This window comes from Gekko japonicus, unplaced genomic scaffold (genome assembly GCF_001447785.1).
Source record: "Gekko japonicus isolate JY-2015 unplaced genomic scaffold, Gekko_japonicus_V1.1 scaffold993, whole genome shotgun sequence".
NCBI lineage: Eukaryota > Metazoa > Chordata > Lepidosauria > Squamata > Gekkonidae > Gekko > Gekko japonicus.
The window spans coordinates 352,397-378,505 of record NW_015168077.1 but is presented as its reverse complement, the minus strand read 5'-3'; the positions used below and the strand labels follow the sequence as shown (position 1 = coordinate 378,505).

The window sequence follows — 26,109 nt, the reverse complement described above, 5'->3', positions numbered from 1 at the left end:
TGGCCAAATACTGGAAACAAGATAAATTCCCCACAAGAGAGGAAATATTGTGTAAATTGATGGAAGTAGCAGAAGTGGACAAATTAAGTTTAATTCTTCAAGGGAAAGATGAAAATGTATTTATTGGAAGATGGGAAAGCCTGTATAATTGGATTAACAAAATAGGGAAATCTTGACTCAGTGTATGGAATGATGTATATATGTAAATGATAATTAAGTGGAAAACTGATAAATAAATATAAAAAGAGAGATAGTGAGTTAGGGACAGTAAGTTTAGATGTGTTAAGGCATTTGGTTCCTTTTCTTTTCACCCCCTTACTGTTATTATTCCTGCACCTTGTTTGTTTGACCTCCTATAAAATAAACCTTTTCCTTGTACTTTGCCTGGTCCTCACGCCTATTATTCAGCCAAAAGGGAGGTCTGAAGGTCTTGGGGAGGGTGCTCTGTGCCTTCTCAAGGGATCTTAATTCCAGAGTGGTGGCAGCATCAGGTGACACCCCACCTGAGCCGTGACAGGAGCAGATAAGGAATAATGATTATATGCATTAAGTTACTGTTTACAGATCAGACACTGTCTGTTAGATAATAGAAGGTATTCAGTTCATTGAAATTTTAGGATGTTGCAAATATTATATTAGGTGCTCTAATTTACTCCTAATGATGGATACACAGTTCATCTTGCATCCTGTTCACCAGTGTTGATCAGACAGCTGATCACTCGAATTACTGTTCAGCTATTCACAGCCTGTTTTCATCTATTTGTAGGCGCAGTCTACCTGAAGCCATCAGACGCTAATTTTTAATTTCTGATCTTCTGCTGAGGACATTCGGTGGTGGTGGGGGGATCAGTAGCTGGCTCCAAGCTAATGTTGCTATGGAGAATTTCAGGAATTCACTTTGTTTAGATGCAGCCATTAATTTTTCTTATTCTCTCTTTTTCATCCTGGAAACTTTATCACATCCCAGGGTTGCTGAGATGCAGCGAATAAATAAATAAAACTTGGGGGAGGGCAGATTCAGAAGCCCAGCTGAATCTTCACCATAAGCTTGTTGGCTTGAGTGGCAGAAGAAAAGCGAGAAACAATTTCTTTCCCTTCATCTTCCTTTTGCAATGGGGAGATCAGAAGCATTGTTTCTGTTCTCATCTTCCCGTTCTCTTCTGTTCTTCCTCCCTTCATTTTGCAGTGGAGAGATCACAAGCCAATCACTTCTGATTGCCAGCTTCACCGTGTAGCAGATTTTTCCAGAAACCCATTCCCAGGTTATTTCTGAGGTAGTTTCTGATTTTTCCCAGAACTTTTCTGTGGCTCATTACAAGGCCAGGATACAGGGAAGCGATCCCCCTATCCGCTGTGAGCCGGTTTCTGATCCACAGGCTGCTGAGAACTTTAATGCAAGTAGTTAGTGCAAGCTGAACATATCCTTGATTGGTTTACAGTCTGATCATAACTGTTGAACAGGATATGTTGGACTGCAGAACGGGTTTGCTGAGAAATTCACAACATCCCTAATCCTGATCCTAATCACCATAATCTGGTGCTATGTCAGTCATGCTTAAACCATTAATTTATGTTCTCTGTTGGTCTGTGGCTGTTTAGGAAAGCAATTCCTGTGGTGGCATTTAAATACACACAATGTGTTGTTCTGGAGTAATTACTTTCAGCTAAAAAGATGGCTCTTCTGTGAACCCTCCACCCTATTTCTCTGTGTTCTTTGGCAATGGTTCCCAAGGAACTAGTTTTCATTTTGTGTGTGTTAAAGTGCTCAGTGTTTTAATATATGCAAAACACTGGGAAAGCCATAGTAATGGTTCATCCACTCCCAAAGTGCGACATTGCATATAAAAAAGTGGGGGAAAAAACAAGTTTGAGCTGAGTTGAACAGTGGGAACAAGAGTGTAGTAAATGGTGAGTACCTCCCTCAAGCCGTCCACTTAAAAAAACAAAGGTTTCATGTAGTTAAACACAATGCTTACTGAAAATATTTGTATAAGTAATACTTCATATAAAAAGGGGAAGCTTTTAAAAAGACAACAACAACAAAATACTTTATTTATATCCGGCCTTCACCCCAACGGGGACCTAAAGCCGTTTATGTGGTTTTCCTCTCCTCCATTTTATCCTCACAATAGCCCTGTGAGATAAGCTAGGCTGAAGGTCATCCCGTGAGCCTCCATGATGGAGTGGGGATTCAAACCTGGGTCTCTCAGATCCTAGTCCAACACTCTAACCACTATACCACACAGGCTCTCAGTATGATGCAGAATTCTATATCTGTAGCTGAATGTGTGAAATGTGTTTTTCTTTTTCCTTTTGAGTGTAACAGAGCCATATTGAATGCATATTTGCATCTGGCTCCAGAGGTCAGGTTCTTGGGTAGAGGGTGCTGGCGATGTAGATTCAGTCCTACCTCTTGGCATCCATCTAGAGACAGATTAATGGCATGTGATGTGCATAAACTGATGTTCAGAAATCGAAATCCAAAGCTCTGAGTGTTTCAGAAGAGGTGGCCTTACATGTTGGGCAAAATAGACTCAAGAAACTCCCAGTCACTTGAGGCCTGAATGTCACAACTGAAACATTTTACACATTTTTTTTTGCAGTTCTCTTCCCCTCCTCTGTTTTCAGTAGGTTAAATCCAAAGCACTGTTTCCCAGAAGGGCAAGGGGGTTCTGCTTGAGAAAGAGTGGATCTGTGATCTCCACCAGCTCCCCCCTCCAGCTGCATCCGAAGCCATTCCCTGGGGTCTCCTGACCTTCAAAACAAAGGACCACAGTTAGAGGGGGATAACCCCTATGCTGCTGGTGGTACTTAGGATTCAATTTTTTAATTTTTTATTTGCCTAAATTTGTCTAAAATTCCTAAATAAATGTCACTTTGGTTTGTGTGAGTCAGTTTTACCCAAGGATTATTTAAGGCTGAACTTTTCATCATTTAGTAACCATGCTAGTTGTACATTATTTTTGATGGAACGAAGTTTGAGTCCAGTGGCACCTTTAAGACCAACAAAGTTTAATTCTGGGTATAAGCTTCCGTGTGCACGCACACTTCATCAGATATGTATCAGATACATACATCAGATACAGATGTTCATACATGGGCAGGTTGAATGGTAAGACTGAACTGGTGAAACAAAATCCTTCATTGGTTCTACTACTGTTTGTGCTAGTCTGGTATCCTCACTTACTAGGAAACGTGATAGAAGATTGGCAGATGCATAAACATGATTTGCCCTGCCTTATTCTTCAGAGGCCACCCCAAAGTGGCTTTTAGGGCCAAACTAAATGTGCTTGTTTATAAAGAGCTGCATTCAGGTTCCCCCACAGCTACATAGCAGCTGTGCAAAATGGCCTTTATAAAATAGAGAGAATTTGGGCTTGGAATGGAGGGAGAGAGGGAATGATTTCCCCATTTTGGTTGTTCCACATACGGTATTCTGTCCACGTGGAAAAACAAATATGGAGAAACTACTTCCCACCAGTGACATTTCAGTGCAGGAATACAGCTTGGAAGGAAAGAAGGAGCCCTTCCTCCCCCAGTGATGGTGTTCTGAGCCCAAATATGCCTTTTTGTTTTTAACAGCCGTTCCCTGAGGCTGCTGTGTGGCTGCTGGGAACCCAGACCCAACTCTTTAAAAACAAGCACCTAGGCTGCAGTCACACTACAGGCTTGGCGTGATCTGGCTGCGCCTCTAGTAGCACCATTTTATTTTGTAACAGGAAGTTTTGATCTGGCATCCCACCCTGAAGTGACTTCACCATGCGCTCGCCCCATGGTCGATCATTCAGATTGGGGTTTGGGTTTTTTTTGTCTTCCACCCATGTGCATAAGCATGTATCTGAAGCTCCAGCTCCCCTTTGAGAGCTCCACAATCCCTCTAGCAAGTGCTCCAGCCCCCTCAGCCTCCTTGCCTTCACCTCTCTTCCTTGAAATGCATGGAGGAGGTTTACATGAGAGTAGTCCCATTAACTTAAGTACTTTTACTCTTGTGTCAATCATGGAATTCTCTGAAACAGCAACTCTGATGCAGAAACAGTAGAGAGGGTTTTTTGGGGGGGAGGAGGGATTTGCCACTCAAAAACACACACACACACACACCCGGGGCTTCCGATCCAGAATGACTACATGGCTTCTTGGACATACAAGCGTTGATTGACAACACACCAGGGGCGCTTATGCACTTATGTACATATTGCTTCCTGATTTAAAAAAAAGGGGGAGGCAGAAACGAAAGGGAAGGTTCAGACTCCCCAAATGGCTAGACTTCACAACAGGGGACAGCTGGAAATGCAGGGTGGAAGCGCAGGCATCGGTAAAGACTGGCCCTGGTGCCCATTAACTCTGTTTCAAAGATGGGACAGAACAGTGGTGACAACTGGGAAACAGGAGACAGATGTTGCTGCCTGATCGTGCTCTTTAAATCTGGAAGAGAACAACAACGATAGCGGATCACACTGCTTGTGTGACCACAGCCCTAGTTAGGCCCTCAGAGTAACCAGAATGTATGCCACTTTGGCAGCTATGATGGGAATTTTTGTATATCAGCTAAGTTTTTCTAAGTGGTACAAGATAGCAGTGGGGAGCAAGTTACAATATAAGCAACAGTAGTAAACTGTTCAGATCTTACCCACTACTGCAATTTGTCCTTTTGGTCTGTTCTTGCAAGAGGTTTCTAGGATCTCCTTCGGAACCTACAAGAAACCATCGAGTGGCCTGCTCTTGAGAAATCTTTTTAAAGATTCTTCTTATCCTGAAAGATAAGTTACCAAATTATCTAAAACAGCAAGCATTCATGATTGCAGTCTGAAAAACCAAACACACTTACTTTCCATCCACTGAGAGTACAGAAGCATATCATTTAAATACTACTAAGGTGTTTTGTGACAAGATCAGTAACTGACTTCTTTTTTTACTGGAAAACCAGGGGAAAGAAGTGAATCAAAATATTAACTAATGCTGTGTTTCTATTCTCGGCTAAGTGACAACTGTGTATCCATTGATCTTGGATCAATGGCTTGACTTGGCTAAACAACAACTGTGTATCCATTGGATCTTGGATTTGAACCTGTACTGCATCATCTGCCTTTAGATCAGAGGTATAGCTTGCTTTGTTGGCAAGTAATTTCGAGGAGGAACAGAATCAAGTTGTGGGACAAGCTCCTCCCTCTTTGGAATGGCCTGCTGCATTGCTACTGTGGAAACTGCCCCACATAACTAGAGTTCCTCTTGGCTCCACTCCAGGTGAAGTTAGTCATGACTAAATACTACTGGGAAAAGTTGTAACTAACCTAAATCGCATTGTTGGCACATAGTTGTCATGGCTGCCTTTAGCTGGATTTGTGACCTTTGCCTCAATCTCATGTCTATCCGAGTGTATGTGCACATGTGGGACTGACGGGGACGGTGGAAGAGAGAGGATGAAGACCTCTTTCTCTCATAATTCTGTCTCTCTTTCTTACAAACTAAGGTTAAAAGTCACTCTTTGTTATGGTATTTAAATCTCATCTCACTCTGCATCCCATTCTCCTCTCTTCCTTTCATCTCTGTACTTAAATACCTTTTTCTAAACAAAGCAAGAGGAGGTGGAGCTGGAGCTGGAGGGAATGGGGGTTGCTTACCTACTGCACAAGTCCTATCGGCTAAGGGGGACCACATTTTGCTAACCACCCCCGATTGGCTCCTATTTTAAGAGCTTTTCATTCAGCTTTAATAGTGATCTAAAGTCAATGCAACTCTTTTCAACATCTTTAGCAGCTAGATCAGTTTTAATAGGATTTGTTTCCGTAAGAGCATGAGCATGTATCTTTGATGAATTGTGCATGTATGGATGTGTCTGTGCTTTTTCTTTCCTTCTTTCTCTCTCCCCTCCTTCCTTCTAGGATTCTGCTAGGTGACTAATGGTTAAGGATCTTGGAGGAGGCTTAAAGCTAGTAAGTGAAATTGTTTGAGCTCCCCCAGCAGCCAAAAGTCTCCAAGGGAAATGACCACAGTGGGATGCAGGACTGGATGTTGTGAAGTCTGAACTTCTCTTTCTGCTCCCTCAAGCTGCTGTTGAGATTCCAATCAATATTTTATGTAACTTAATTTCAGATCATTTTAATTACCTCATTTTGGTATGTTTTTGGAGGAAGACTTATATAAGAAGATAGTCAAGTAACTGATATATTAGAGGTGGCATCTGACCAAGTTTAATTCCATAGTAAAATTTTGGTATGCTGCAATTATCCCAAGTCTAATAGAACTGGAGTAACAAGAGCCTTGAGGGTGGGGAGATGGGTGTAGGGCCAAGTCCCTATTTAGAAGCTGGAATAGAGCCTTCTGGATCTGCGGGTCCATTAATTTTACTGGTGCTGGCATGGAAATTGTCAAAAGCGATAATCGAGCAACACCAGGATTGCACCTTTGGTCACTCTTTTTAAAACATGCCCCCACTAGTCAGGAAATGTGTGTGGCTCCATTGATGGTGTGTTTGAAGGAGGGGCACTGAAAGCCAAAGGGAAATCTTTGACCCTAAATAAAGATTCATTATAGACTTTTAAAAATTAATGATGCCTGATTTTAAAGAGAGCCTGTCATGCCCTATGGGTTTTTGTTTGCTTGTTTTTGCAATGGAGACCAACAGGAATGAGAACTACAGAAAAATCCCAGTAGTTAACACTACTTTCATTAGGACCAAGTCAAATTCCACAGAGCAGCAAACTCAAGCTTTCGGGTTCCCCACAACTCTTCATCTAGCTGGATGTTAAATGTTAAAAAAGAAAGGGTAGGGTGGACTTTAACATCTGTGACAGCCCTGTCCACTTCCCTCCCTCAGAGGTAGGGTTTGCCCTTCGTTTTTCTTTCCCTTTACTGACTGAGCTGCCCTAGTAATGTGTTTTCTTCTTTGCTGAAGAACTCTGGCTGTCCCATCCTATGACAGTACAATATTTTGGCTGTTGGCTTCACCCAGGAATCTGATGGAAAGATCAGGAGCCCGCCTTCACTTAAACGACTTTAATGGGACTTCAGGTGTTTTGAAATTAAAAAATAACAAAAGATTTTATTTAACACAGAGGGGAAAGGTCAGGTGAAATCAAGGGTTGAAATTTCTGAGGTACAACCAATACATGCACAGACGTTAGTTCTTACATTTCAGGGTAATAAGAATTTCTTAAGCTTTTCACAATGACTTAAATCTTTATGTTGAGAGGCTTATGTTCCAATGTTTTCCCCAAACACTTCAGTACACTTTCTTTGAGTATTCTCTGACTCTTTTGGTTTACAGACGACTGGTACACTCTTTTCAGTACCCAAACCCCTTCTCTTGAAACATCAGTACTTGTCTTGAATTTTTAACTGACTCTTAAGGTCTCTAATAGGGATGTGCATTCGGTTCATCAGTTCATCCCCAATGCATCCCCAAAAATGGGCCATTTGGCCCCCTTTCTGGCAGCCGTGGGCCAAGTCAGATTCTCTGGTCTGATTTGGCCCACCGCCAAATTCGACGGCAGCCAAAAAAACAGCCAGAGAGGGAAGGAGGTTTAAACCCCCTTCACTTCCATGGCTTGCACCCCGTGGCTACGAGGTTCCCAACCAAGCCGGCGCTTAGATGATGGACCACTGCTCTGCACCATCTGCCATATGTTTGTCAAATTCCATCTGGAAGCTGTTGATGCCAACCACCACCACCACTGTGGCAGTGAATTCCATGTGTTAATCACTGTTTGGGTGAAGAGGTACTTCCTTTAATCTTTTCTAGCTTGTAACCTGACTGCTCAGCAATTTCATTGAGTGCCCACCAGTTCTTGTCTTGTGAGAAAGGGACAGGAGAAAAGTACTTCTTTCTCTACCTGTTTTATCCCATGCATAGTCTTGTAAACCTCTTATCATGTCACCCCTCAATCACTGTTTCTCAAAGCTAAGAGCCCCAAGTGCCTTAACCTTTCTTCATAGGGAAAGTGTCCTCCTCTTATCATTATAGGCTGCGGTCACACGGAACAGAAGCCACACAAGTGAGACGGAAAACAGGCGGAGTTTCCGGGCGCGATCTCACCAGCACATCTGGGAAGCGTAGCACTCCCGTGGCTCAACCGAGGCTTCCAGCCGAAACTGCGTGGCAAAAAACTAGTACCTCGGAGGTACTAGTTTCCAGAAACTGCGGGGCAAGGGCGGGCGTCTGATCGCGTTTCCGGTGGCATCCGGCGCCCGCCCATGTCCCCTTGCAAATAAGGTGGTTTTTTTTGTCCACGTCTCTGTGGATGCGCACACGCACCCAACGGAGCATGCACATTTGTCGTGTACACACCAAAAAAAAACAGTTTGCCGCGGCGCGCGCTTCTTCGTTGCGCGCCGGCTTGTCCTGTGATCAGCACCTCTCCCTTGCCATGGAACCTCCACAGTACCTCCACAGAACCTCCACGGGAGGTCTGATCGCGTAACAGCGCAGTAGTTTGCCCCAGGGCAAACAGCCACGCTTCTCCCCTGCAGTTTCCTGCCCGTGTGACCGGGGCCATAGTTGTCCTTTTCTGCACTTTTCCCAGTGCTATAAATATCTTTTTTTTAGGTGTGTGTGATGTGAGTGGTCCAATGAGGTTGCACCATCAATTTATACAGGGCAGGGCCTGTATAAATGTTGTTCCTGTTGGCCTTTCAGGGTTTCTGTGTGGCACTATGGCATGCTTGCTGTGCCACAGTGCCACTTGTTCTGGAGTGTACCACTTGTTCTCATGGCAAACAAGCACCTCCCAAGACAGTTCACTTTCCCTGAGATTCTCTGGGAGAGTTTGACTGCTGGATGCTGCCTGCTTGCCTGCCTTAAGATCTGCTGGCTGGGTTTCCCCATTGGAAACAATGGAGGGAATGGGGGCAACCTGTTTGGGTGCCCATAGAATTGGACCCACTGGTCCAATTTCTTTGGGACATGGGGGTTTATGTGGGGAGAGGCTCCTGAAGCTACCCTGAAAATATGGAGCCTCACCCTCAAATCCCCTCCCCCCCAAAGCCACTAACAGCACCATGGGGAAAAGTAACTTCCCCCCCACCATAGAGAACAATGGTGGGAATGGGGGCAACCTGTTTGGGGGCCCATAGAATTGGACCCCCTGGTCCAATCTTCTTGAACCATGGTGAGTATCTTGAGGAGAGGCTCCAGCAGCTACCCTGCAAGTTTGAAGCCTCTCCCTCAAACCCCCTCCAGCCCCCCAAATATAACCTATGTTTTCGCCATTGACTTCAATGGCCCATAGGATATACTGGGGCTGAAATTGACATTCGGCTGGCCAAAAGACTCTGGAATCCCTGGTACTGCTGAAATTGACATTCGGGAGTCTTTCTGCTGGCCGAAATTGACTAGACCCGATTCGGCCAAATACGAATCGGGACAAATTTCTTTTTTGCACACCCCTAGTTTCTAAAGGGAATTTCTAACCACAGCAGACCAGGGGTCTCTTCACTCTTCAGAACTTACTCCCTGTTTGACTGGGTAGGAAATTTTCTTCTCTCTCTAGAAGCTCTAACCCCTTTTCTTGGCCCAAATGGGAGTCTTTGCCTAGTTTCCAAACTTCCTTGCCAACTTTCCCCCAGTTCTCCTGTCTGTGTTAACCTACTGTCAGTCAGGGCTGAACTCCGAAACTGTCAGTACTCAACTCTTCTCAGCTAGGACTGAATTGTCCTCAGCATCCAGTTCAGAAGTCTTTCTCTGCTCAGCTGATGCTAACCAATCAGATCTCTTGGAACAGCCTGTCACTCAAGGCTCTCTGGCTCTGTGAAGAATTAACCCTTCTTTATCTGGTTACATAGCACTTCTAGAAGTGTAGTCCATCACAATATCATACCTGAAAACAGCTCTCTTTTGTTAAATTTTCTTAAAATTGAGACTATGTGTTGCGGACTTAATTAGAACACATGGTACTGGGTGAAAAGAGACTTCAGGGTTCCTGGGATGGGAAAGAAAGAGAGGCCATTCTTGAACTAAGATTTTTAAAAGTATTATGACAAGTTTCTTGTATTCAATGCTTCTGTTGATCCAAACAGCATTTTGTGAGCATGGTTTGAATTGTGTTGACTAACAGTTCAAGGAAACACAAGGAAGCTAATCTTGACATAATTAAGTTCCTTATATTTGGTTTCCTGAGATTTTCTGTATAGCATAGGAAAGGTGGTGCCTTCTGGTTTTGGGGAAATGCCATGTGTTGAAGTCATTGAAGGAAGGATGAGTACATTGCAGTGAGTGTTTAATGTGGGTGAATATGGTCCTTTGAAGAGTTTGAGAACACAATGGCGCATCTCAGCCTAGTTGAGAGACTGGTAACCAGCACTGACTGAAGACTAAATGTCTTGTAGATCCTAGCTGGATTTTATTCAGCTAAACACCAGCACGAGTTTATGAACTACCTTTCAGTTCCTTATATTTAGTTTCCTGAGATTTTCTGTATAGCATAGGAAAGGTGGTGCCTTCTGGCTTTGGGGAAATGCCATGTGTTCAAGTCATTGAAGGAAGGATGAGTACATTGCAGTGAGTGTTTAGTGTGGGTGAATATGGTCCTTTGAAGAGTCTGAGAACACAATGGCATCTCTTAGCCTAGTAGAGAGACTGAAGACTAAATGACTTGTAGATCCTAGCTGGATTTTATTCAGCTAAACACCAGCACGAGTTTATGAACTACCTTTCTAAAGATTCAGTGTGAGAGATTGGGCGCATGATTTAGCTGTAGATGCTTTTAATCCCCTTAATTCCAATGAGAATATGCTGGAATCTCCTCCATTGAAATCAAGAAGACTTCTAAATGCTGAATGTGGGCTTGACTGGGCCCTAGGTTTCTTGACTGGGCCCTAGTGATTCTTCAGATGCTGCAGCAAGCAAAACATCACCCCACACAGATATATCACAGATTCGGGGACTTGGCAAAAATAAAGGATCTTCCTGGTCTTTTCTTTCTGGCTGGAGCTGCTTTCTTGTAACAGCTGTCTCAGTGCCGGATACTGCTGGTGTCTAGTTCCTTTGCTCTTACAAATGTAGTTAAGGAAGCAGTGTCTTTGCATCCTGATAAGTTGAGACTAGCCAGGTAGTCATAGAACTAGACAGCTGCAAGGTGGAGAGCAGCTTCTTTTTCTGTGGTCATTGGAGTCTGCCATTAGTGTGCCGTACCCATCAGACTACACGTGCAGTGGCCTTCCCTTTGTCCCTATCTGTCTTTAATGAGCATGTTTTAAATGGAGGCCAGATTTTTGTTTTGCACATTATCTAAACACCACATGACACAGATTGAACTGTTGTGTTTCTTGCCACGTAAGAGTGAAATAGTGGCATGAGCTTGATAAAAGTGTTTTGGGCAATAATCAAATTGTTGTATGACTTCAGACTAAGCATTTATTTGTACCATTTTCCTACTGGTTGGTGACGCTTCTTCTCTTTTATTGCCCATCAGACTACACGTGCAGTGGCCTTCCCTTTGTCTCTATCTGTCTTTAATGAGCATGCTTTAAACGGAGGCCAGATTTTTGTTTTGCACATTATCTAAACACCACATGACACAGGTTGAACTGTTGTGTTTCTTGCCACGTCAGATTGAAATAGTAGCATGAGCTTGATAAAAGTGTTTTAGGCAATAATCAAATTGTCTAACTTCATGCGCAATGAATGGTTTGTAAAATGCCTGTCAATGATGGAGAAAAGAAAAAAGATTCCTAACAATTTCTGTCAGGTTCCACAGCAAGTAACTCTTCACACACATTTCTCAAGAAGCGTTATGTTTATTAGTGTACAAGACTGGTACCATGTCCACAGGATTATTGTTAGGAATAACTAGAAGGCGGGAACATCCCAATACATATAGCTGGGCAAGGCAATTAGCTAAGCAAATGAACTTCGAGCACGCGTGCGGGAAGACTCCCGGCGGGTGATTACATAATGAGCGGGAGAGTCCTATGGTTCCCTGAGAGCAGAAAAATTCACACCAAATGTGGACCCCAAGCCCTCCCTAACGCACAAGGCCAGACTGATAATGGCATCTAGCTCCCACGGCTCCCTGGCATGTTTACGGCAAGCTGCTGAGCTGCAAGCAAAGCGGGAAGAGGGAAGGGTAGACTACACAGATATGGCAGCTAGCTGACACTAGGCAGTTAGATCTTTCAGGCACCAGAACAGGAAAGTAGTCTTCTGCTCATCTGTTTTGGACACAGGCCCTTTGTGACCTGGATGTATGACTTCAGACTAAGCATTTATTTGTACCATTTTCCTACTGGTTGGTGACGCTTCTTCTCTTTTATATAATGTCCTATAACATTCTGCAGTGTCTGTAACACATGACAGCGTTGTTTCGCAGATGTTCTTCTAAGTGCTGTTTGAAGGTAGATTGTGCTTTCTCTGACTGCACCTAACAATTATATTCTAATATAGTATTTATTTATTTTTCAGCTTCTGTTGGTGTTCGATGGATGATAGGAGTTACAGAAATTAACAACGGTTCAACTTATGGCAACCATGCTAACAAAGAGAAACTAAAGTGAAATTCTCCAGAGACTGCTTCACACCCAAAGGGACCATGCACACCTGCTGCAAATTGTTGTGCAGGTTATTTTTCTTCAAATATGAGGACAAGGAAAACGCCCACTGGAGGGCAAGCCAGATGTTAGCAGAATTTAGACTCTTTTCTCTCCTTCCCCTTCACCCTGCTGGTTGATATTCTGCAGCTGATTCTATAATTTCCCCCCATACAAGCCTTCTCCCATGTCTGACTTTTCACAGGAAGTGTCTTTAATAATTAGGATAACAAATATGCAAAGGGGCAGCCTAGCAGAGAATGCTTTTGAGGAGTTTGTTCCACTTTATCTCATTCTGTCCACTTTGAGGTAAAAAATCCTTCTAACTGATCAAATAAATTTACTTTCTTATAAAAAATACCCATTTTAGTTTTTTTGTATTTACAAAACGTGAAAAGTAGAACCTCCCACAGTGACAAATGTCTCTGTTAAGTATGCAGAAGTGTCAGTTCACCTTAGGGGTCACTGGACAATGCGTGAGGGAAGTTGGAATGTCACACCTTGCCAGAAAGTGTGCCTTGTGCACATATCTGCATGGCTTGAAAGGGGTAATGGACCTGTTCCCATCCATGAGACTGAGATTCTCAAGATTTGGGGAAGGATGATGTCCTATAAAGGACTCGGTGTAATTTGGCTATTGCCACAGTAACTGTGCAGTCAAATGTCATGGCAGAAATGTACCTGCATATCCTCTAACTTACAACCATTATTGAAAACTCAGGTGATTTAAACTGCAGGCGTTATAGTGGGGCTGCCCAATAAGAGGGTAAGCTGGGCCTGCCCAATTCCTGTCTTCTGTGAGGCACAAGAACCATCTGTGATTTAGATACTACCACCACCGTGGGAGTGTGGTTACAACAGAAATCACTTCAGTAGCTGTTTTCCTTGCAGGGTTACTCAGTGGTGTTCCTGTAACATAAGGGGGAAGATCTTGCCAAAGCTAATCACTCTCCCGTTGCAACCAGTGCTACTTGAGACAGTTTAAGTGTCTTTGGCTGAAATCAATTGCATTTGAAAATGCTTGATTTCAATTAGATTAACCCCCCCCCCCCCAATCATGTCGTATTGCTGTTTTCTCAGGTTGTTGTATATGAGAGTGTGTTGAATTTTTCCCGTAAATACCACAATATAATTTCCAATACACTAACAGAGAAATATCTATAGTAGCAGAAAGCAAAGATTTCCTATTGCAAATCATACATATCAAACTGGAGAGGAAGGGACGATAGTTGAAACATTGTAGAATAAGAATATATGGTGTCTATGTTTAAGTCTTCAGTGCAAAGTGGTTGTATGTTGGTGAGGTTAACAGATGGAAGACTCATCTAGTCAAATGCACATTTTATTAAAAGACTGGGAGCCAGATTCATTAGGTTCTGTACTACTGCAATTACTGTTTTTACTACATATTTAGAATATTTAGACAGGCGGCCTATAAAGAGATACAAATGGTTAAATCGTTAATGCACACCTAGCACATTTGTGCTAAGATCTGTGGTTGTCCCAGTACCCTTGTACCCAGCAGTCAGCATCGCCCCAATGGATGTTAAAGAAAGTGTACGTTAATCCTCTGAATGTCACCGTCTTTATTCTTGTTTACTATGGATTGCAAAGTACAAAGGTTAACAAGTTATAGGAGAAGAGAAGGAAGAAGTCTACCATGAGAAACAGGTCAAAGGGAAGATGGATGAGATACAAGAAAGGCTTTGTGTAAGAGCATGAAGTGGCTTAGATGTCAACTTCCTCCAACTGTGGTGCCTTCAACAGTGCAGCTGTAAAAACATGTTACTGGGGGCAAGTTGTGATGAACAGCACCAAATAGGTTTCTGAGTAGACTGGCTTAGGACTGCTTTCTAGCAGTGGGATCCGAAGCAGTTACTCCCTTCTAGATCCACTGAAGTCAATGGCTTAGAGGAGTACATATCTTAATTTAGTGGAATGGAATGGTTCAATGCAGAGAAAAGCACATTACAAAAATATTGCCAAGAAAGGGACAAGCGTCTTTAAAAAGCTTAAGAATCATTGCCTAGCCCTTTTAGAAAGTATCAATTCTTTGTGCTGTTGGCATAAATTAAGAGACACCAGATATAACCATATCCTATGAAAGATAAGCCAAAAGGGAATCAAAGCTTTGAATTCCAAGTACAATTGTGGGCCACCTGATAATAAAGGTATATGATGCAGAGTAAAACAGTAAACGTTTTGAACTGCAGCTTTAAAAGAAAACTGTTCTCAAATGATATCAACATGATGATTACATATTTCAGGTATATATATATAGCCATCAATCCTAAAACTCCAGAATAGTCTCTGAGGCGATTCTGTATGACTATGCTTACGAAGGTTCACCACATCTTAGCAATTGGCACAACAGCTACCGCGATGGAAATTCTTTGTAGAAGAAAAGTATGCAAGCAACCGAGGCAGTTTCTTTATCAGCAGGTCTTGTACCGGTAACCTATTTTTTTTCTTTAGAACTTTGGAAGTTTAAAAAGCAAACTGGAGCTGTGCCAATGATTTGCTAAAAGGAAAAATATCCACACTACCTGGGATCATGCCCAAGAACACAGAATATAAATTCTGTGAGGACTAAACACAAAGAACACCCTGGAAAAGTGTTTTAAGAGCTACGTAGTTCAGTAGTCGGAGGGTGAAAGGTTGGCCATGGATGGCAGAGAATTACGTATTAATGATCATTCTATTCAAACACTAGCATCCTTTACAGAAGAGAACTTATACGATAATTGGATCAAACCATTCCTTGAGGCACTGAGGTAGAAGCAGTTTTACAACCTTCCAGTGATTATCACAGACAATTATTTTGCCATTGTGAAAACTTCTTAAATTTGGAGCTGTACCTTTAAAAACATATGAAATACCCATTCCACAAGTGGGCAGGTAAGGTCATTTGACAATAAAAGGATACTTGTCAAAAAAAAATTTAAACTAATTTGGTGTAGTAAAGCAATTTTATATTGTCCTGTTTTCGTATCAGTGTTCACCCCCTCCATGAGAAACTGTATGTTTTAAAATTGCCTTAACAAAAAGTAGTCTTGCATTTGTTTATAAAAAAATAAAGAGAATTTAAAATGAAATGACTGCTAAGTGTGTAATTTTTGTAAACCATCTGACATTACTTCAAAACGATGTGAACTTAAGAAGAGTCCTGCTGGATCAGACCAATGGCCCATCTAGTTCAGCATCCTGTCTCACACAGTGGCCAACCAGTTCCTCTGGAGAGCCAACAACAGGGCACAGAGGCCAAGGTGTTCCCCTGATGTGGTTTCTTGGCTCTGGGATTCAGGCACATGCATGTGGAGGTTTCCCTCAGTCACCATGGCTAGTGGCCACCTCCATGTATCTTCCCCTTTTAAAGCTGTCTATTCCTGTGGCCATCACTACATCCTCTGGCTGTGAATTCCACATGGGATACAAACACTGTATTGGCTCTGCTTTAAAAAAGACCCTATCAACTACATGATTCCACAGAATACATTCAATTTGCATTCTTAAATAGAGAGGCAAGAATATTCTTATTGCTCATAGTTTAAATTGCTGATCCTCTGTATATGAATCAGCCTTAAAGATTAAGGCTAGCAACCCTCAACAAGCGTGTTTGTGAGCCCCACAGCAGTTGCTATTATGTGATAGCCTGCTTGAATATGAAACTTTTATGCAAAGAACTATCATAGGATAAAATCTTCAAGATTAGCTCATTGGACCACTCAGTGGCTCATCAACAAACCAGTTTCACACATCTCCCTTATAAATAAAAGCCGAATGGTACTGGCACTTCTCTAGAACATTCCACACGCTCCAAAATCAGTTCGCTCTCTGTTTCAAAAATTATACACGCAAATCCTTCACAGAGTGCTTGAGCACCCACCTTTTTTAAAAAAATGGATTTTGCAAACAGACACATTAGTCTTCCTGAGGCCTCTACTTTGTTGTTGTTGTTCAGTCGCACAGTTAAGTCCGACTCTTCGCGATACCGTGGACCACATCACGTCAGGCCCTCCTGTCTTCCATCGTCCTCCAGAGTTTGCTTAATTTCATGTTCGTTGCCTCGGTAACACTGTCTAACCATCTCATCCTTTGCCGTCCCCTTCTTCTTTGACCTTCAGTCTTTCCCAGCATCAGGGTCTTCTCCAGTGAGTGCTTCCTTCTCATTTGGTGGCCAAAGTATTCAAGCTTCAGCTTCAGTATCTGACCTTCCAGGGTACAGTCAGGGTTGATTTCTTTTAGGACTGATTTGATCTCCTTGCAGTCCAAGGGTCTCCCAAAACTCTTCTCCAGCACCATAATTCAAAAGAATCTATTCTTCGGCGCTCAGCCTTCCTTATGGTCCAACTCTTGCGGCCATACATTACTACTGGGAATACCATTGCTTTGACCATACAGGCTTTTATTAGCAGGGTGATGTCTCTACTTTTTATTATGCTGCCTAGGTTTGCCATCGCTTTCCTTCCAAGGAGCAGGCATCTTTTAATTTCATGGCTGCAGTTACCATCTGCAGTGATCTTGGATCCCAGGAACGTCAAATCTGTCACTGCTTCCATGACTTCCCCTTCTATTTGCCAAGGAGTGATGGGGCTGGATGCCATGATCTTAGTTTTTCTGATGTTGAGTTTCAAGCCAACTTTTACGCTCTCCTCTTTGACCCTCAGCAAGAGGCTCTTTAGGTCCTCTTCACTTTCTGCCATTAGAGTGGTATCATCTGCATATCTGAGGTTGTCTATGTTTTTCCCGGCAATCTTAATTCCGGCTTGTGATTCATCCAGGCTGGCATTTCGCATGATGTACTCTGCATATAAATTAAATAAGCAAGGGGACAATATACATCCTTGTCGTACTCCTTTTCCTATGCTAAACCAATCAGTTGTTCCATATCCTGTTCTAACTGTCGCTTCTTGACCCTTATACAGGTTTCTCAGGAGACATGTGAAGTGGTCTGGTACTCCCATCTCTTTAAGGACTTGCCATAGTTTGTTGTGATCCACAGAGTCAAAGGCTTTAGCATAGTCAATGAAGCAGAAATAGATGTTTTCTGGTACTCCCTTGCCCTCTCCATAATCCAGCGAATTTTGGCAATTTGATCTCTAGTTCTTCTATCCCTTTGAAACCCAGCTTGTACTTCTGGCAGTTCTCTGTCCATGTACTGCTGAAGCCTAGCTTGTAGGATCTTGAGCATGACCTTGCTAGCATGTGAAATGAGTGCAATTGTGTGATAGTTTGGACATTTCTTGGCACTGCCCCTCTTTGGGATTGGAATGTAAACTGACCTTTTCCAATCCAAGGCCACTGTTGTGTTTTCCACATTTGCTGGCATCATCTTTTAAGATTTTGAATAGATCAGCTGGGTTACCATCACCTCCGCTAGCTTTGTTGTTAGTCAGTCAGTTTGGTGTAGTGGTTAAGTGTGTGGACTCTAATCTGGGAGAACCAGGTTTGATTCCCCCCCCCCCACTCCTCCACTTGCAACTGCTGGATGACCTTGGGCAAGCCATAGTTCTGTCAGAGCTGTCCTTGAAAAAGCAGTTTCTGTCAGAGCTCTCTCAGCCCCACCTACCTCACAGGGTGTCTGTTATGGGGAAGGGAAGGGAAGGGAAAGGAGTTTGTGAGCCACTCTGAGACTCTGAGTGAAGGGCGGGGTATAAATCCAATCTCCTCCTCTTCTTCTTCTTCTTCTGCTTTCTATGGCCCATTTGACTTTGCATTCCAGGATGTCTGGCCTCTGCTAGGGGGTCCCCAATTATGTTAAGCCTGTGGGAACTTTTGGGAATTTTGAGGATAAGGAATAGGTGCAGTCACAAAATGTATGGAAATTCCAGGAAAAGCATCTTCCTATGATAAAGGGAAACTAGTTCTCAACGGTGTTCTTTGTGTACCTGTGATATGTCCTTTGGTATTCTGAAGCATCTTCTGCTGCTGTGAAGTGGAAAACCAGGAGTGGTTATTGGCTGTGAAGAAAAGATACTTTGTCAAATAAGCAAATGGGTGTTAGGAAATCCATTGGTGGACCTAGGGGCACCAATGTGGTCTGTGCCGTCTCACGAAGGCTTCAGTTTCATGTTAAGTAATTCATGCTTAAGTTGAGTTTGAAAGTTAAATGCAGGCATCTTGATCTATATGGAATCAACAAGAGAAGCTGTGACTTGCTGGGCATTAAGGTTACAGCTCTAAGAAAACTTTCCTGGAAATAAGATGTCAGTGAACTTGATGGAGCTTGTATGTGCAAGACTTAGGACTTAAGTGCAAATATACCAGTTACTTCCAAGTATTTGAGATTGGGTAAAGAAGCTACAGAAGTAAATCACTACTGTGAATAAGTCCTAAAGGCATTACATAATTTCCCAAGAAATTTTTTTTTGGGGGGGTGTTTGCTTGTTCTAATCCAATCTAGACCTGTCTTCAAAATAAGGTAAAACTGAACCCTTTGAACCTTTCAATGAAATTCAGTGTTGGCAACGAAATAAGGCACCAAAGACTTCCTAAAATAAACCATTTATTGAGAAAAAGCTTTTGAATTTCATCAATCAGCCTTTGCATAACAAATCTGAAGCTGGCCAATAAAAAAAAGAACAAAAAATAAGGTAGAAGTTCACAGTCAGTGCACTCAACAAACAGGAGATTAAAAATAAGGTCCAGAATGCCTGATATAACACTAACCTTTGTTGTTGTTTTTCGAACCTAGAAAGTTCAAAAATACTACATATTAACATGACAGTACTCAATCATATGAGAAACTGAGAAGGAGGAACAAAAATAGGGTCATGGTCCATTATACAGTAGTAATGGCACTTTCACTGAAACATGCAGCTTCTTTAAACTCGCAGGTGCCGTCACAGGAGCAACACGTGCCAAGGAAAATGTTCGAGAGCAGCAGGAGAAGTGACACCGGTCACTTGTGCAGTCTTGAGTCACGGTAGGTTTGGAGCTTCATACCATTTCTCAGCACAGTCTTTATGTAAATATTACATACAGTAGTGATTAAAGGATACTTCACCAGAGTACAGGAGGCTACATGTGTATACCTTCATTCTTCATCTGTGCACACCTGAGAGGGATTAAACAATAGGAAAATATTATTGTGCAGAAGTTCCATAAAGGTTCCAAACAGCTAGGGAACTTGGTCGTTCCTATTCACTAACACTGACTTGCCCACTGCAGACCAATAGTCGAAGAGTGGTTACTACCACGATCAGATTAAGACAACTCGTTTTTTACAGGGAAGATTTTGGTCCTCATGCATGATAAGAACTTGTGAATTAACTGAGTTCTAAACTGCTTGTAAAAAAGAAGGCTTACAAGCATCATAATTTACAAATTAAATGCACCAATAAATTTAAGCCAGTAGTAATAGGAGTAGGTAGGAGCTGCGGTGGCTCAAGTGGTTAAGACGCTGAACTGCAGGCTGTGGAAGGTCAGTAGTTCAGCAGTTCAAGACCGGGTGCCGCATGATGGGGTGAGCTCCCATCTCTAGTTCCAGCTCCTGCCAACCTAGCAGTTCGAAAGCAAGAAATTGCAAGTAGATAAATAGGTACCACTTCAGTGGGAAGGTAACAGCGTTCCATGCGCCTTGGTGTTTAGTCATGCCGGCCACATGACCACGGAAACGTCTTCGGACAGCGCTGGCTCTTCGACTTTGAAACGGAGATGAGCACCGCAACCCTAGAGTCGGATTCGACTGGCTTTCGAGCAAGGGAACCTTTACCTTTACCTTTAATAGGAGTAGACACTATCAGGATTGGAGATAGCCATGAAGACCCTACACACAGGTAGGGCACTTGTTGCCTCTCCCAGCTTATAACAGGTGCATTATTAGAAAACATACTCCTGGTTTCATTATAAGCATGCACTAATAATCAAAGCCAAACAAACTTAACCGACCTTGACAAATGAATGATCGAGGAGCTGGCTAGCTGTCCATCTCATCTTTGGATCACTCTCCAGGCAGTGAGAAAGGAAGTCTTTTCCTTCAGGGCTTATCCTTTCTGGTATGGGAGGTTTATGACCCATTCCTACCCTATACATGATCTGGAAGTTGTGTTCATACTCATGCCAGGGCCTCTGCAAAAGGAGAGTAGTACTGAAAGGGTAGTTTTGCACTTGAATTTCTTAGCATGTGCTTAATGATGATTGCTACTGGCCTAGGAGCTTGACAAACAGAATATGGCCACAAGTAAAATACGGCACAAAATTGGACCAATACACTCTTTTGAATAAATACACATGCAGAAGCAGTATAGATAACTATTATACAAAATGGAGAATAAAGCAAATGATGAAATGGTGAAAAATAAAGTGAAATCCAACACAAAGAATGGCACTTCTAAAACAACTAAATAACTAAAATAACAACTAAAGCTTAGAACAAAAAAAGAGAGAGCTTTCAAAATTGCCAGGGCTTTGTTAATAGCAGCAAACAGAGACAGGTGAATTTTTGTGTTAAAAACTAAACCGAGGCCTTCAACTCTAATTCAATTATCATGCCTCTCATCTTTAGAATTTCCCACTGTTCAAAACATGGAACTGTTTCCTTATTTAAAACAGTCATACCTCACCTTTCCACAATGCCCAGGGCATTTCGATATTTATACCCAGGGGTCGGTTTTTTATACCCATAGAATAGAATGGAGAGATTGCGCTGCCGCTGTGGCGTGACTCCAGAAAGAAGGGGTTTAAACTTTAAACCCCTTCTCCTCTCTTCGCTTCCCCCCCCCAGCCTGCCTTGGCAGGCCGGCTGGGGAAGCAAAAAAGGGGGGCATCTTCAAAAGCCCCCCTTCCCTTCCCCAGCCAGCCTGCGAAGGCGGGCTGGGGGGGGGGAGAAGCAAAGAGAGAAGGGGTTTAAATTTAAGGGGTTTAAACCCCTTCTCTCTTTACTCCCCCCTGCCCGCCTTGGCAGGCCGGCTGGGGAAGGGAAGGGAAGGGGAGGCTTTTGAAGATGATTCCCCTTCTGACATCACTTCCAGTGTTTAGCTCTTTATACTCCACTTTTCTCCCCAATGGCAACCACCGTTTCCTCCTCCACCATTTCCCCTCCCAATAACTACCCTATGTTGAAGGTGGGGCTGAGGGTGTGTGGCTGGATCCAAGGTCACCCGTAAAGCTCCCATGGCAGAGTGGATATTGGAACCTGGGTCTCCCAGATACTAGTCTGACTCTGTAACCACTAGGTAATAGAAAAAACTATGGTCACATTCAGAACTTGCGCGGGGGGGGGGGGCGCTAGTATTTTGCACAGCCAGAAAAAGAGCATGAAAGTGGTTTCACAGATTATAATTTTCATCCCAGTGATTCACTAATACAACACCTGTGCCTTAATGGAAGAACAAATACTCTGAATGCAGAAGGTCCCAGACTCAATCACTGCCATCTCTCGTTGAAGGCGCTGCGAGAGTAAGTATATTCGGAGAGATCATGGGAAGCTGCCGCTAGTCAGAACAGAGGATTTAGCTCAGGGTCTGACGATACAAGGGGTGTGTATGCATGTGTTTCTTCTTATGGAGGAAATCAAACCAAACCTTTGCACTACCCTTCATTCAGGTGTTTCCATGCATATATAATGCACCCCCCGGGTTATGTCCACTTTATTAGTACAACCAACAAAACATTTTCAAATACTCCAAAATTCTAAATACAACCCCTCTTCAATGTTTTCAGGGACAGTAACAGAATGTCTGGAACTGCCACGCAGCTGCATCAATACCGACGGTTGGCCTGACCTCACAAAACAAGCTTACCTTACCAGTGACCATCTCAATCACGACACAGCCCAGGCTCCAGATGTCTGCTGCACGTCCATGGCCCTCTCCTTTCGCTCTAGTGATTACTTCAGGAGCCATGTATGCTTTGAAACAACATGACACAGTGACATCAGTGTATGCAGCAGAAGGAGTAGGAGGCTTCTAAACAAATGGATTAATCTTCAAAACCAACAATAAACCACCTGTTATGCAAGGACAAGTGGGACATGAATTGACCTGCCCTCAGCTCCTTGTCTGAAAAGTTTGCTATAAAAATATTCTCACAAGGTTTATTTTTTACCATAGATATTAAATGGTTATAGTTCCAATATCTGGTGCAGTACAACAGAAATGCCTTCACAGGAAGTCACGGTTAGCTGCTACAGAAGCAGAAGTCATGTCCTATAAAATAATCAAATCTGAGCAATGCTGCGCATCCCACACATCAAAAAGTTGATGAAATGGAAGCACATAAGAGCTGGAATAAACTTATAACATACACCAAATCAGAACAGAGCAGCTGTTGGTGTGAAATTATTTGAATACCGCCTATGTTGTTTTTTGAGCCTTTTTAAAGGCTTTCACTTATTACAAATAAAGGTGGCATCCACAAAAGCTTATGACAGGATAAAAACGTGTCAGTCTTTAAAGTGCCACAAGACTCCTCTTCATCTTTACTTACCCCTTTGGAATTATCAAGTTCAAAATTGTATTATTTTTTTGAAGCATACAAATAAAAAAGGCGACTAAGCATTTTTGAGGGCTTTGGAAGCTGCAAAATAGTTCTCTCACACCCCTTTTTCTGAGCAATCCTTATTGAAAGGTAACTCAGTGATCACTAATGGCCAAACCCATGCAATGGGGCCAACACAGCTAGGATTTAGAATTCCAGGAACCTCCAGATTTTCAGAAAAAATAATGCTTGAATTAAAAAAACAAACAATAAACAAAAATTTAAGAGCAATGGCACAAAATAACCAAAATCCCACTGGAGTTTTGTGAGAAAGAGGAGGAGGTGATGGTGAGAAATAAGATAAACCTTTGACAAGGGAAGGGGAAGGTGAGAGGAAATGTGATTCCCCCTGATCCATTATTCCTCATGAGTCAAAGTCTTGTACCCCTATTTAGAATGGGGGATAAGACTGGATTACCTAAAGCAGCCTATGGCACAGGAGATATTTGAGCCAGGAACCTCTACTCACAGCTCAACCCAGGCTCTTTAGATACTATATGTTACACAAGAAGAGTTCTGCTGGATCACCTCCCTGTCCATATAGTCCAGCATTCTGCCTCCCACAGTAGCCAGCCAACCAGAGGCCCCCGAATGTTTACAATGCAGGGCCACCTAAACTGACAATTGTTACTACACCTTTTGTGGCAGTGAATTCTCTAAATTAACTGTTTTGTGGAGTAGTTTTCTTTTTCTTTCCTGAGTCCACTGCTTATCATCCCCGCCATGTGCTCTAAAATTCTACTACTATAAGAGAGGGAACTCTGAAATTTCTGTAATGCATATTAGCTCTGTAAACTCTCTTATATTTCTCATCACCTTTGTTACTATTTGATTCAATAAGTATGTGTGTGTGGGGTGTATATGTATAGGGTGATACATGGACATGTGTTTTATGTGTGAGAGAGAAGCACTAGGGTCCAAGAACACTGGTATAATAAAACCTGCTATAATTGGATAAAAGCTATTTAGGGCCTAGATGCTTAAGGGGGACTGATGATATTACATTTACTTCAGATACTCCACAAAGTTTATAACAAGCAGTTACAGAAAGTATACCAAAAAGAATAATAACAATAGCATTTTCTGCTAAAATGGTTTAAGATTCTACCTTTGTGTAGAAATGAGTTCTATAACAAAGAGAACAAAGTGTTACAATGCAGCTTCACTTAGTGAAGCAAGTGACTGTTGCTAAGGGAAAATTAGAGGATCACTAAAGAAGAGTTTTATAACCTAAGAATAGGTTTACGATTAGGAGGGGTGCTTTGAGGGGGCTCCTAAAGTCTGGAATTCCAGAACCATGTGTCAGCTGTTGATTGGATGAAACCTTCCTGACAGTTGAGAAGCAGGTGGAAGACAGAAGATCTTCAGGAAGAAGAAATGAAGAAATGAAGAAGGCTTTCCAAGAGCCGGATGAGAGAGGCTGAAGTCAAGGAGGATTTGCCATCAAAGAGAAGGCAGGACAAAAAGCACAGATAGCCTTGGAAGAGGCTAGCACATCTGTGGCTACATCTGTTTGAAGAGACAGGAAGAACACCTCAGTAGGACCAACGTCTGAGGCAGTCCTCCACCAACAGGAAGGGATGAGGGACAAAGTAGCATATATGTTTGATTTGCAGTTGTTTACAAAAGGTGTTGTTTTTTTTAATTTAAGGCTTGAGTATTTATTTGGAAGGGAACCTGACAACCTAGTGAGGCTTGCAAACTTTTGGGGTCTTATCAAGTCATCACAGCTTTCCAATTAAAAACCCAATAATACAAGCAGGTGAAGAACATAAGGCAACCAAGAGGTATCCAACAGTGTCTTGGTTTACAGTTGCTGTTGGAATAGTCATCCATCTGTGGCACTCTTGATGTGAAAAATCATTCCAGAAATGCAGAAACAGAAGCTTCAAGATAGTGACTTGCCTTGACGACTTAAGTTGACCATTGCAGATCCTCTGGACTATGCATAACATTTTAAAAACAATGCTATGTATGAAAATCTGAGGTAAACCTCAGCACATTCCTCAGCACTGTGCTCTTTTGTCAGTAGAAAGAATTATAAAATGGAAGATCCTGATGTAGGGATTTTGGAAGTGGACTTTTTGTTTTCCAGGACACTTCCTATCATAACACATCACTATATAGTTATAAGGTCCTTGGAGAGATGAATGAAGATTCCTTGGAGTTCAATTAAAGGTTCAATGCAAAGACATCTCAGAAAAAGCAACTCAGATGTGAGCACTTTTAAAAATAATATTTTATTGGGCAACCATTCAGGTTATTCATAAGGGTGTTTTTAAAGCTCCTGTCTTACCTGCAGTCCCCAAAGTACTGTTCACTTCACCAGGCATGGTCTGTGTGTTATTCTTTAGCTTTACTGAGCAGCCAAAGTCTCCCAACTTAATCAACCCAGATGAAGTAAGGAAGATGTTTGCTCCTGTAATTTTAACAAATAAAAAAGTGAAGTCACACTGATTCCCAGTCGAAAGCCAGATAAGAACTTAAACTAAACGAATGCCGTTTATTACAGAGTGGTCAGCCTCAATTAATAAACTGATAGTTTACTGACAACTGAAAAGTATGAATAGTTTATAGTTTACCTCACCAGAAGGCAAGATAATGTCACATTCACCAACCCCAGCCCCCACTTCCCTTCCAGAACATGGGTGGGGTGCTTTTTAGCAATTTGGACATGATAACATCTTCTGCCCTATGTTCTGTTATGGTCTCTAATATTTAAGAACACCGGGTTCTCCTTTCAAGCACTCTCAACTTACTTCCCAAGTGAGTTCTTTGTGGCAGCTCCACAGCTGCTGAAACTGCCACATGCACATTCTGCCCCAGAAAAGACAAAGCTGGAATACCTTGCAGAAGCGCCCAAAAATAACCTATCTGGAGCAGAAAGGTACACAGAGCACTTTAGCTGGGATGATTTAACCTGTCTGGGATTTATCTCACCTTGGCCTCATGTTTTGTTATTACATTTTTATTGATTTTCGTATTTAATTTGGGGTGGAGCCATAGTTGCACAGTATAGAATCTGTTCTGCATGCAGAAAGTCCCTGGTTTAATCTCTGGCACCCCCAGTTTGAAGGACCAAGTTGTGGGACATGTCACGTGAAGGAACTC

The 26,109-nt window shown here is 42.4% G+C and overlaps 2 protein-coding genes across 2 annotated transcripts in view; one reads left to right on the top strand and one right to left on the bottom strand.

The window, feature by feature from the left end:
* Positions 1–12,486, top strand: part of AGPAT4 (1-acylglycerol-3-phosphate O-acyltransferase 4) — a 120,055-nt gene extending 107,569 nt beyond the window's left edge. Inside the window, 1 exon segment of the mRNA XM_015414654.1 lies at positions 12,395–12,486. Within this exon segment, the coding sequence (XP_015270140.1) occupies positions 12,395–12,486 (92 nt within the window).
* Positions 12,487–19,086: 6,600 nt separating this feature from the next.
* MAP3K4 (mitogen-activated protein kinase kinase kinase 4) overlaps positions 19,087–26,109 on the bottom strand; it is a 94,879-nt gene continuing 87,856 nt past the window's right edge. The window contains exons 23-26 of the mRNA XM_015414653.1: positions 25,295–25,417; positions 22,263–22,369; positions 20,410–20,589; positions 19,087–19,576 (exon numbers count right to left, since the gene is read on the bottom strand). Coding sequence (XP_015270139.1) covers positions 19,556–19,576; positions 20,410–20,589; positions 22,263–22,369; positions 25,295–25,417 — 431 coding nt within the window. The 3' untranslated portion in view covers positions 19,087–19,555. The remainder of the gene's footprint in view (positions 19,577–20,409; positions 20,590–22,262; positions 22,370–25,294; positions 25,418–26,109) is intronic.